Source organism: Macaca thibetana, chromosome 3, assembly GCF_024542745.1.
Source record: "Macaca thibetana thibetana isolate TM-01 chromosome 3, ASM2454274v1, whole genome shotgun sequence".
In the NCBI taxonomy this organism is placed as follows: domain Eukaryota; kingdom Metazoa; phylum Chordata; class Mammalia; order Primates; family Cercopithecidae; genus Macaca; species Macaca thibetana.
Genome location: NC_065580.1, coordinates 61,368,461 through 61,382,303, shown reverse-complemented (window position 1 = coordinate 61,382,303; position 13,843 = coordinate 61,368,461). Strand labels below are relative to the sequence as shown.

Genomic DNA, 13,843 nt, shown 5'->3' with positions numbered 1-13,843 from the left:
TTCCAGTTGGAAAAGTGCTGTGGACTCAGGAGTGCACAGTTGATTAAAAGATGGTTGAGAAAACAGAAATGTCAGGTAGTGATGCAGGGGGATGCTAAATTCAGTTTACATTTCAAGTAAAAGAATGGCATACTTCCACTGGCTTCAAATGTTTTTAAATGAATATGATTAGAGAATTATAAAATTTTATCTATCAAAATATAAACAGAATATATGAAAAATGATAATTGGGACTTATTTAGAAATCTATCCCAGATTTCAACAAGGTAAATGAACTAAATATAGGTTACATCATGCTTCCAGTTGTTTGGAATATTTGTTTAAAAATGAAAATATTTATTGAAATATTTGATGAATGATTTACATTTATAGGCAAACACAATTCATGTCTTTATAATTATAATAGATAATTGTATTCAATTTTCTCTACTGGTGCCATTTTTTAGACATATACAGAATTTATTCCATATTTATATTTTTTTCCTGATTCTTAAAACTATCTGATGTAAATTATATTATTTTAGAATTTGAAGGACTTTCCACCTGATCTAGAGAAACCCTTTATTTCAGAAAGGAGCAATCTGCAGCTTAGAGGAGATAATTGAATCAGTTTTGGCTGTGATGCTTATTAAAGGCAAGGCCTGGACTAGACTTGGTTTTCCTAAATTGATTAAAGAAGAGATAATTCATTCTCAATATGTTTCTGTTTTTATACAATGGACCAAGGAAACCGCAAACCAGCAGCCACTGTTGGGAACAGCACTGTCAACTTGAAGAGTGGAGTGGCCAACTCCACGAGTGTCATTAGTGAAGACATTTATGTCTGTGACTGTGAGAGGGTGACCACACCTTCTAGTTTTCCCTGGACAGGGATTAATAACAGAAATTAAAATCACATTCACAACATTAGCAAAAATCGTGAATTAACTAGCAGTACTTTTAGTAATATATTTAGAACCTATATTGAAGATAGAGAAAAGAATGTGAGAGATATATTTAAAAGATTTGAAATTTGGAATGAATGAATAATTTTTCCTGGAATGAAAAGGATACCCATGTGAAGATGGCAATCTTTCTAATTTACTCATAAAAGCAATTTTAATTTGACAAAAATTTCTAAGGTTTTTGCAATAGGAAGAGAGTTGTAAAAAAAAAAAAAAAAATCACTCCCAGCTATTCGGGAGGCTGAGGCAGGAGAATGGCGTAAACCCAGGAGGCAGAGGTTGCAGTGAGCTGAGATCCGGCCACTGCACTCCAGCCTGGGCGACAGAGCGAGACTCCATCTCAAAAAAAAAAAAAAAAAAAAATCACATGACACGATGTGGCAACTTTCTCCTCTGTTATTAAACTGTAATTGAAAATGACTAAAGACCTTAGAGAAAAGTGTGTCAGGGAGTTTGCACTTGGGGTTGAGCTCTAAGTCTTGGTTGCTGTTTGTTTGACTCTGAACACTTTAACACTATAAACCTCATTTCCTCAACTATATAATGGGAAGCCTATTAAAACTAAAACTGTAGCTTGTTGAAAGTTAACTTAATGGATATCAAGTGTGTAGCCTGGCACGCAGGTGATTCTCAATACATGTTAGCTAATACTTTTAAAAATTATTCATATTAAAAAGTAAGCTCATGAAATAACAGAGGGACAAAGAACTAAGAAATTACAGAAATATATCCAAAAATCTTAATTTGTTATAAGGAATGGACCATGAATGTATTTGTTCGTAAAAGGGAAAGTTCGTTATTTGTAAAAACAAATTGCCTAATTTTGTTATCACCTCATAGTATTGGGGAAAATAAATTCCACCGTGACTATATACCAAAATCCATGAAACATTAGTAAGGTTACAGATGAATAATTTCCTGACTGATAGATGGTTGATTTTCTAAGTAGAAAACTCTTTTAAGAAATAATAAAGGAATAGGCTCACAGGTTTAGATTAAATAGTAAGCAACAATCTGGAAAAACAGAACTACACAAAAATTATTTGAGAAAAAGGGTCATTTTGCTGGCAATCAAATTCAAATATTTAAAATATTGAAATATTTTTATTTACAATTTAGCAAACCAAAAATGGGAAGTGTTTATGAGGCTACAATGATACTAGCACACATATACTTTAAATTGGAACAAAGTTTTTGGAAAGTAATTTGGTAACAGATAACCCAGCAAGCATTTTTTTTATTTTTCCTATTCATCTGGACTTTTCTATTCATTTATTGACTTCTGAAATTCAAAGACATACTAAACATCCAAAAATGCAGCTAAGTTGCAGTAACAAATGAACCAAAGTCCTGACTGCAGTTACAACATTTCACCCAGACATTGAATTCTAAACAGCAACTTTATAAATCTTATTTCTCATCAGTTTTCCAGAAATAACTCTTAACTGGGAATGTATCCACATCTGTAAGGATAAATGTTATCAGCTATTTTATCTGGATTTTAGAATAATCATTTTCATATAATCTCTTATAATCCAAACTTAGTATGAAAAATATGAAAATCAAAATAAATTTTGAAAGTTTTTAAAAAATAGGAATAAGTACATAAAACAAGCATAGCCAAAATGTTGGAGCGCACAGCCTCTGGTCATTTTCCTTTTATTTTCCTGCATCGCCATCTGGTGGCCAAAATGTGAATAGTGTCTGATACCATAATTTCTGTTTGTACTTACTAACATGCAAAATTTTATTGTTTCTTATTTAAATTATTTAATATAGCTTATAAAATATAAATTTGTTATATATGTTATCCATCACAGTTAACTTGCATAAATAATATTACTAATATTATTTTAATTAAAAAAATTCTTTTCAAAGCAGTCAGGTCTGGATTTGAATTATTATTTTTGCTGATCGTTACATGACTTGAGCCAACAATTTTGCACCATTATTTATTTTGCATGCCAAAAATAGAGAAAACAAAACATTAAGACATGTTAAGTAATAAATATTGAACATTTTTTTCAAAAATTATAGTTATGTCCTGTTTTTGCTTATTAAAAATGCTTTAGGACTAAACAATGTACAAAGTACCCTAAAGAAAGCCTGCCTTTAAACATTTAGAATCCATGCATAGGAGAACAGTCTTTCTGAAGGGAAGGGATGCAAATTAAAAGACATATTGAGCGCTGGGTACGGTGACTTATGCCTGTAATTTCAGCTGCTTGGGAGGCCGAGGTGGGAGGATCACTTGAGGCCAGGAATTCGAAACCAGCTTGGGCAAAGTAGTAAGACCCTGTCTCATGTTTTAAAACTAAAAATAATTTTAAAAAGACAGATCAAGTGGGCAAAGAATAAGTGAGCTGCTTCTCTTTCACTGAAGTTTCAAGTAGAAGATATGACCTTAAGAAGATCTTTTGTCTTTAATTCTTCATGTTTCTAGTTCTGAACTACTTGACTCCAGTAAACCATTCAAAGGAAGACTTGGGACTCCAAGAAGATGTGTTCCAGTTGCCATTTCCAGGCAAAGGGCACTTCCCAGTAACTTTCTGCTTCTTTGACTTGTAGTGTATATTAAGGCAATAGGAATTTTCATTGTTTGTATCCTGACATAATGTGATGACGAGCAGAGTCCCTCTTCTCAGAACTATTTCGTGGAATGATTTCTTATTCAGCAGAGGAAATTAGAGCAAAAATAGAGACTGCCTTTACAAAACCAAAGCTTGGCTTATTTCATTTGAGATACTGATACTTTGTTTTGACTGGAAAGCATCTTTCAATTTGTGGATTTGTGTACTTGATGGTGATATTTAATAAGAAGGTTCTTTGGAAAATTGAAATGCATGGATCATAGTTTTATCAGAAACTGTTTCAAACACTAAACTAATGTTTGAGGGACACTTGCATTATCCTGTTAGTAAACTTTATTTCAAGCTCAGTACAGCTGAGGCAGTTTATCTGAATCTTACGAATTAGGAATCTGTTCTAATTTTAGTACTGAGAATCCTAATGCTTTTTACTTAAATAATTTTTAAAACAATACAGTTGCCATTTAACATCTACTGTATGTCAGACTCTATGTTAGATGTTCTGTATATCTTTATTTGACTTTTAATGTCTATTTGGACAGAATATTTGTCCTTTTGAATGTAGAAGTTTAACAACATATTGCAGAGCTAAGATGCAGTTGATTTACTTATAAATCTATAGCTCGATTATTGATCAACATTTTACACTGGCTTCTAATTTTCTTAAAGCCCACAGCCAAAGAGTTTAAACATTTATCCATTCATTTAGTAAATATTTATAGCATGTCTATTACATGCCAAGCACAGAAGATGCAGTGGTGAAGTGGACATATTCTCTGGCAATCTGGGCTAATAATCCAATAGAGGGCCGATTTATCAAGCTAGGATACAGAGAAATATGAGATTATAACTGGTGCTCTGTAAAAAAGAGATAGATTTAGGAGAGCTTAGTACTGGGTAATTGAATCTAGTCAGGGAAGGTCATGAAAACTTTCATGAGGACCGAGTGAAGAAGGGAGAAAAAGTATTGTGGGCAGAGGAACAGTATATATGGTGGGAAAAAGTGTTTTTGGCAGAAGGAACAAGAGATGTGGAAGGGTAAAGGAAAGAATGCCCCAGTACTGCAGTTGAAATACAAAGCCCTCCAGGATTTTTACCCCAGATGCCCATGTTAACACACGTGCCTTCCTATCTAAACAGGGTAACAGAAATTGTTCTCAGCAGTTCTAATGAGTGACCTACTTAGTTGAATTTTCTGGAATTGGAAAAGCAGTCAATGTAATGTTAGTTTGAATTTCTGACTCTGTCATGTTAAATACATACTTTTACAAGAAGTATTTTCTTAATAGATGAAAAATCAGAGCTCCTTCAATCTCTTTTCACTCACCATATACCATTTCAAGGTTTTGTAATATGTTTACTATTACACTTTCACTCTAAGGTTTTTAATACGTGGTTTTAAATTAGTATCTAGGCACATGTTATCAAAGACTGCCACTTCAGCCCATGAAAATTAACCTAATTTAAATTATATATAATATGATATAAGCGGATGAGCCTAAGATACCTGTGAAATATAGTCTTACCTGATTGTAAACTTTCAAATTTCTCATCACTTTCCTAGGAGAGTAAGATTTTGTATAGGGAGTTATACTTTGTAAGTTATTCCTTTCTGTACATTATTTGAGTTTTATTATGAGTGCAATTGTAGTAATTCTGTTATACACTACTGAATATGTATTTAATGAATTGAATTCACATTTAACCAGTTTGTGTTAAAGTGACTTAATGAGATGCTTCAGTTTTCTGTGTTAAAAGCAGGTCAAGGTCAACTGAAAGACTCTGAGCAATACATTATTCAGTGCTCAATTTCTGTATAACTTGTACCTTTATGATGATTCATGGTTTAAATAAGCCAGTTAATAACATTTCCTGTAACCATTTCTAATAATTCTCTAAGGTCACTTTACTATTAATATATTGGCAAACTGTATTTTTACTTACCAATACAGGGGAATTCTAATATTTATTTGTTTTGAAAATGGAATGAGATCACTTGGACTCGGGAAGGGGAACATCATACACCGGGGCCTATCATGTGGAGGGGGGAGGGGGGAGGGATTGCATTGGGAGTTATACCTGATGTAAATGACGAGTTGATGGGTGCTGACGAGTTGATGGGTGCAGCACAGCAACATGGCACAAGTATACATATGTAACAAACCTGCATGTTATGCACATGTACCCTAGAACTTAAAGTATAATTTAAAAAAACTCACTGTTATACAAAAATTAAAAAGAAAAAGAAAAAGAGAATGGAACCTGTGGAATAAGGTTGTATCCAATAACCAAAGAATAGAAGAGTGATAAAAGAGGCAGTGGGACTGGTCATTTGGACCTGAAGATACCCAGTTTTCAGTATTTGAATTTATAGAAAACGGTAAATAAATATACTGGAACTTTATTCTCACACTGGTGATATTCATGAAAGTCGTGTTCAAAATAAACGTGGAAAAGGGCTCACTATCTGTGCAGGATATTTTACCTCTTGTTTTATCTTTCTTCTCTCTAAGCCTTCCTTCTCCTCTCATTATCCTAATCACCTTGCCTCATTGTTAAAGGACACAAATGCCACAGACAGTAACGATCATCATCCAAATCCACGTACCACCTGGCTGGGTCAGCTTCCACTCTTCTTTCCTAGAATAATGAAGTTGATGTGCATTTTCCTAAAGGGCCATTCCTCTGTGTGTCACCTGGATCCATCTGTTCCTACCTTTCCACGAACTTTATTTTTTACCTCTCTTCTATTTCCTGCATCTCTTTCTTCTCCTCTCTTTGATACAAATCTTCTCATGCGCTAGTGACCCCTAACTTTAAAGTAGGCTTTTCTTGACCCCTGGTCTACCCTACAGATGACACCCTGTTTTCCTGCTCTGCATCCAGCCAAGGCACTTTGAGGATTTTCCTGTATTCAGATGCTTCTGCTGTCCATTGGTTCTGCCCTCCCCCTGCCCACCCAAGGCTGCCTACATAATGTGGATGAGTTCACTGGGCATTTTTTGTTTGTTTTGTTTTTCTGAGACAGAGTTTCGCTCTTGTTGCCCAGGCTGGAGTGCAATCTTGGCTCACTGCAACCTCTGCTTCCTGGGTTCAAGCGATTCTCCTCCCTCAGCCTCCCGAGTAGCTGGGATTACAGGCATGCACCACCATACCAGGCTAATTTTGTATTTTTAGTAGAGATGGGGTTTCTCCATGTTGATCAGGCTGGTCTCAAACTCCCAACCTCAGGTGATCTGCCTGCCTCAGCCTCTCAAAGTGCTGGGATTACTGGTGTGAGCCACTGTGCCCAGCCCTACTGGGCAGTTTTAAGTCCCCATCTTCTCTGTCTCCACACAATATCTTCCTTTTGGCACATTTTTCTCTCATCCAGAACAGTCTAATCTCCTGATTTTCCTCCTGTCTCCATGGAAACTTGCTCTTACTTAGTTTTCTCAGGTACTCCTATTCTACTCTACTTTTTATGTTTTGTTTTCATATGGCTTTAAACCTTTTTTTTTTCCTGAAGCCTTCTGTTTTTTCTTTTATAAATTATTTAACCAAGACTTATTTTGAGCCTCATGCTTTAAATGTTATCATTTCTTGACATGTACACTTGCATATCTCACATCTATTGAAATCTCACCCTAAGTTGCACTCTGTGCCTCTCTTCTCTATTCCTCAGTTATCCCTGAACCAGTCATCCCTCCAGTCCTCTATCCTTCCAGATGCCTGAGTCAGAGACCTGGCAGTTATTCAAGATACCGCTCTGTTATGCATCCTGCTAAATCCACCACCAAGTCCTATTTGATTCTTTCTCAGAAATATCTCCTGAATTCTTTCCTTTCTAACCATCTCCACAAATAACAAAACCACTATGTATTTTCAGCTAGGTTACTGCAAAGCCTTCTAATTACTCTCCCTCCTTTATATTGTGCTCATCTCAAGTCCATTTTCCACACAACAGCTAGGATGCACTCTTAACATTCTAGATTCAGTTATTTTACATTTGGCTTAAGATCTCCCAGTGACTTTCCATTTCATAGAAAATAAAATCCTCTTCAACAATTCCATTGGACCTCACGTGATCTAGCCCTTGCCTCCCTCTCTGAACTCATTTTATGTCTTTTGTCCTCCTATGAGACCGAGCTAAACTCACTCTCCTTATGTTTTCTTAAAAAGGATTCTTTTGTTTCCATGTCAGGGCCTTTGCACATATTGTTCTATTTGCTTGGAATGTTCTTCCTTTGTGCTCTTCACTGGAACATTTCTCTGGAATCACAGGAAATGCCGTTGTTTAGGAGAATTTTCTTTCAAATGTTCACAGTCCAAATTAGAAATGCCTCTCCTGATATTGTCTTCTAGAGCATAATATTATATTGCTTTATAGAATTAATCATAATTTATTACACTATATTGAGAGGCAATACAGGATGAGTTTTTTCATAGATAAAATGGGGATAATAATGTTTATCTTAAGGAGCATTTGTAAAGATAAGATAATTTACATTTGTAGAATATATAGTAAATGCAGCACATAGTAGACACTATATAACTTTACATATTTATGGTATTTGTGTGTGTGTGCAAATAATTATTCCTGAAAGTGTAAAACTACTGGTCATGATTCTTGGTATATAATAGGCTGCTAGTAAATATTTGCTTAATAAACTGATGAATTGTGCAGTGCACCTTATAATTAGGTTCAGTGATCTTCAGAGAAAAAAAGATGAATTATATTTGCAAGAATATGTAATAAATTGTGGCCCACTCATTAAAAGAAGTATATGTTTTTGATCTGAAAGTATCTTTAACATTTTATCTGGCCAGTCCCTTTTTTCTGGCAAGTATGCTTTTTATTATTATTCCCATTTTGCAGATGTGACAGTCTAGGTGCCAAGAGCTAAAGAACTTCTACAGATTACAGAGTTAATAAATGATTGGATGACTCCACTCATCCTATTATCCTGGATTTTGTTGCAGCATTCCTATTGTTCTTTCTTTTTGGAAATATCAGAGAACGATGTGAATATTTTTTATGGGGCTGACGAAGTTACTTTGATGGTCGTTCTTAAATTTTCCATCTTGGGCAGTTAACGTTGGAGTTGATGTTTTCTCTCCCACAGCCTCTCTGCTGTTCAGGGTCCCATCGCCTTGTCTCCATGGTTCCCCTGGCACTCTTTAATAACCTCTAAAGTGATGTTTCTAAAACGCCACCAATTATTCTTGATTCAGATTGCTTTGCTCTGTTAGCCTCCATAGAAAAATAGTACCTTCAAATTTCAAAATGACTAAACATTGATTCATGTTTTCAGTGTATTACTTTTCCAACCAATCTTTCCTAATAAGAGGCAATGAAAATATTTAACATGTCCCCACAACCGGGGCAGGTATCCCATATCATTTCTGGATTCTGCGTATATTTCATTGCTTTGGATTATTTTTTCTACATGCTCATCAGATTTGAGACCTAGAAGGGATGTCATATAATTTAATTCTCAAATTTATAAGCAGGGAAACCAGGCTTCGGGAATATAAGCAGCAGACTCAGGGTTCCAGTATGGGTTGGTAGCTCAGATGAAAATTGCCATTTGTTTCTTAATGCGCCTTTGTTACCAGCCTACTCACTTTTCCATTTGAAAGAGTAAGCAATGCAATACCGTTTAGGAGTATCAAACACAAATTCTATGAAAACTATATGATTGATTTTATTGTTCATTTATATATTTACTTTTTGATCTTTTGCAGTTTAACAGCAATGCTCAGGATGTAAGCTGTTTTCAGCACCTTGTCCAAGCAAATGTAAGAAATAAGAAAGTATTGAAAGATGCGGTGAATAATATCACAGCCAAAGGAATTACAGATTATAAGAAGGGCTTTAGTTTTGCTTTTGAACAGCTACTTAATGTAAGTATCATGCTATATCTTTTTTTTTTTTCTTGTTCAATTGTAGTATCTGAATTTCAATATTCTGATAGTTACTGTCTGGGATTAGATAGAACTGTTTTCCATTTATTTAAAAAGCAGATGTGTGCAGGCAGAAGAAACCTTTGAACTATTTTTATTTTTGAATTTAAAATTCAAAAGGTATCTAAAATGCAGATTTTTAAGTTTTTGATCTTTATTTTTTTCAATCTATGTTTTTAAAATTATGAGGAAATAGTTGAATTTAATTTTGAATAAACCCTTGAAACTTAATTGGCCTATATAGAATATCATTACTTTTTCTTATCTCAATCACTACAGTATTTATCTGTAACCTCACACTTTCAATCATCAAATGGTTACTGAGAACATTTTAGTTTTAAACATCTCGTTTGGGTCTTTCAGTTGTTCCTAAATGTACAGAAAGTTCCAAATGGTAGACATTAAGATGAACAGAAATGCAACTCCTGGAGCAGGGCTTCTTTCTCAGTGAGGATTCCCCACAGTCCCTCATCAGCGTCTACAGTTACACTGTCAGATACTGGCTTATTGCCCCATGTTCTTTTTTTTTTTTTTTTTTTGAAGTGGAGTTTCACTTTTGTCATCCAGGCTGGAGTACAGTGGCACGATCTCGGCTCACTGCAACCTCCGCCTCCTGGGTTCAAGTGATTTTCCTGCCTCAACCTCCCAAGTAGCTGGGATTACAGGCACCCGCCACCATGCCTAGCTAATTTTTTTTTTTTTTTAATTTTTAGTAGAGACAGGGTTTCACCATGTTGGCCAGACTGGTGTTGAACTTCTGACCCCAGGTGATCCACCCGCCTTGGCCTCCCAAAGTGCTGGGATTACAGGCATGAGCTACTGCACCTGGCCTTACAGTGTGTGTCTTATACTGTGGACTAGTGTTTTTAAATTACCTTGCCCTCTATTTCACTTTGAGTTACTTAAAAGAAGGGACCATTGTTCAATTATTTTATTTCTTACTAGGCAATATTATTATCATGTTTGAGAGTAGCAACCTTACTTCTCTGCACCTTGGTTTCCACATGTATGCATTAGAGGTTACTATAACATGTACCTCAGAGAACTGTGCATAAGATTGTCCATGGAACCTGGCATGTAGCAAACCACACACAGGTGTAGGTTGCTGGGTGGTATTGGAGTCATGGTCGTTATTGCTGTAATTACTAGCCCATGTCTGGTAAAAAGTCAGATCATAATGTCTGTTAATATTTGCTGAATCACTGAATGAACTGTTACATTTGGTCTTTATGCAAATATGAGTTTGTTGTTCCTGAGTGAGTATTCTGAATAGTTTTTGAGATACCCAATTGGATGATTCATTTATTCATTCAGCCAATATTTATTGAATGCATCACCAATTCCTGTTATAGTGCTGGTGCTGGAATTATAGAAGTAAACAGGACCAGCTGCTCTCAGAAGGCCCAGCATAATGTGCTAAATCATCATCCATAGAACAGTGTGCAAGTGCCATTATAGGGTATTTAGTGTGTTCCCTGGGACAGCACAGAGAATGGGCTCAGCTCACTCAAAGGAGGTCAGAAAAGTGTGGCAATCCCATGAAAATGAGATTTTGAGGAATGATTAGAATTTAGGTAGGTAGAAGAAGGGAAAATTATTTCAGAAAAAGGATCACATTGTAGACAAAGCACACAAGTGTGACACAACATAGCACTGTAAAAAATTGCAAATGGCTGCCATAGTTAGGACATGAGCAATATAGGAACCTGATGGAAATGGAAAGGCCATGAGGTATCAGTTAAGGAAGTGTTTAGGGGGCAAAGGAAAACTTTAGAGTGTGGCCTTGGAGTGTTCTCAGTTAAGGAAGCTATTGTAGAGATCCTGGTGTGGGAATAGAAGTGAGGAGCTACTAAGGAGCATGGCATTGGAACTGATTAAGTGGTGTGGGCTGGGTTGCAGAGTGAGAGGGACTTAGGTGACTACATTCTCTGAACTGAACTAGTAAATAGATGATTACACAGGAACCCACATAGAGGAAATGTGGGGTAGAAATAGCTCAGTTTCAGATATGATGAATTTTGAGGTCATGTTATTTAATAGACACCGTTAGACAAGTAAGAAGACAGAAAATCAGAGATGTGCAGCCCTGCTATTTTCAAGAGAAATAATGCGTGGCAAAATTCATATGTTTGTTAAATGTTGTATGTTCATTAATAAAAATTGAAAGCTCAAAACTATGAAATTGTAATGTAATTAACCATTAGATTAAGATGTATTCTTCCTCTAGTAAAGGAATATGCTTGTTTTTGATAAAAATTATTTTTTGCTTAGGTCAATAATTGAGTTTCCTTGATTTTGGCATTTTCATTATTCTTCTTAGTATTTTTTCCCCTCGCTTCATTGCCTTCTGTTTAGGTTTCAGTTGTGAAATGATCAGGAGTTTCAAGTGTAAAGTACAATTTCGGAGGCAGCCTCACTAGAGAGGCCACATTAACTTCCAGATTTATTAGTTGCTGACAAAATATGATTTAGCTCCTATTGGCCTCTCCTGCTGCCTTTATAACTGCCACAATTGTAGTGATTTTAAAAATATGGTCCCAGTTGTTCCCTAAGTAAGTCTAATATGTTTTGCTTTCCATATATCTCATATATATATTGAAATTCTTTATATTAAAATAATTTGAAGCATATTTTGTTTTCTTTCAAACACTTCCAGTCATCTTATCTTATTGCTCAAATGCTTTTTTTTTTTTTGTCCTTGCAGTGTCCACCTTTAAGATCACTGAAGCAAGTATTAAATAGAATTAGACATATCAGTCCCAAAGTAAAACTTACATTTAGATTTGAATTAATCTTCAGGTACCATTTCATAAAATATTACCGTATATGTGCATTTTTCAAAAACATTTATATTGAATGCATATATGATAGATGCTGTGCTATATACTGGCACACAGAAATGCAGCAAAGTACCATATTAAAGTAAGTTATCAACTCTACTAATTGTAATTTTATTGAAATAATCTAGTTTTTTTGGCTTAATTTGTTCAAAGCCAGTTAATTGTTGGCGCTGTGTGATTCTTTAGATAATTGCAAATGCATTGAAAATTTGCTATTATGTACTTGGTTCCACCACAAGTCCTGAGAGGCTACTCCTAGGAAAAATCATGTTGTAGGCAAAACAGTTTCTTTATTTTCCCCATATTCCTTCTTTGGTGTATGCCCTAACATCAGTCTCTCTTGGGAAATGTTATTATAATTTTATTTCCTTAAATATACAAATAATCAGCAAGACCTAATGTGTTAATTTACATTGATATTTGCGTCCAATAACAGTACTTTCAGTACTTCAAAAAGAAAACCATTTCCTATGGTTTTGTTTAACATTTTTACAGGATAGTTCTTTAGGTACATATTATTTTGCCTATTTTACACATGCAGATAAAAAAGACAGATCACCAGAGAAACTAATTTTAGTTAAGAGATTTGAGGCACGTTTCACAAAAATATTTTGATGATAAAATATGCAACTTTTTGTGTAGTCAGATTTTCAGATAGATTACCTTCAAAGATAAGAGCCATGCTTGAAAGTGACAAATTATATTAGTTAATACTTGTGCTTCCACAATGCTTGATTAAAAGCTTTTACTGCCAGTGTTCTAATGGCTGAGTCAATGGAGTGAGATGACCTGAAACAGGATCTTTTCATTAATAAAGAAAAATGTTGTATATATTAATTTTCACAACAAGAAAGTGGGTTTTATAAAACCAACAAGAAAGTGGGTTTTATCTTCTTTGAAAAAATAAGGTAGAGCATGGACCTTCAATGACTTAGAACACTAAAGAAAAATTAATGAGTTTTTAAAAATATTAGTCATTTAAAAGCCAGGGTTGTGCTGTGCTGTACAATATGGTAACAACAATCACAGGTGGCTAGCCAGCACTTGAAAGGTGGCTGATCTGAACTGATGTGTTGTATAATTATAAAATGCTTACTGAAGTTTGAATACTTATTATGGAAGAAAAAGCTGTATAACATCTCAATATTGATTAATGTTCAATATTCATATTGATTAATATTTTGGATGACTAGGTTAAAGAAAATATATTATTAGGATTAATGTTGAATATTTCTTATTACTCCCCTTAAGTAATTATTAGAAAATTTAAAGTTCTATATTAATCTCATGTTATATTTCTTTTGGACAGCACTGAACCTAGGGTTGACATTTTCAAAGAAGCTGAGCATTCATAAATTAGTGTGATCTTTTATTCTCAGCATTTAAAGCAAACACATTTCACAACAGTGGAAAAGTTAAGATAATAATTTTAGACCTCAGAGAAGTCCAGCTTTCTAAATTAATTGTTCATTTTAATGGCCCTTTGGTGCTAATCCATCATTCTCCCATATCTAACTCTTCTGGA

The 13,843-nt window shown here is 34.7% G+C and overlaps 1 protein-coding gene across 8 annotated transcripts in view; it reads left to right on the top strand.

Moving 5' to 3' along the window:
* CACNA2D1 (calcium voltage-gated channel auxiliary subunit alpha2delta 1) overlaps positions 1–13,843 on the top strand; it is a 501,837-nt gene that overhangs the window by 401,119 nt on the left and 86,875 nt on the right. For all 8 annotated transcript variants that reach the window (XM_050782803.1, XM_050782805.1, XM_050782801.1 and 5 more), the window contains exon 11: positions 9,260–9,418. In XM_050782803.1, the coding sequence (XP_050638760.1) occupies positions 9,260–9,418 (159 nt within the window). The remainder of the gene's footprint in view (positions 1–9,259; positions 9,419–13,843) is intronic.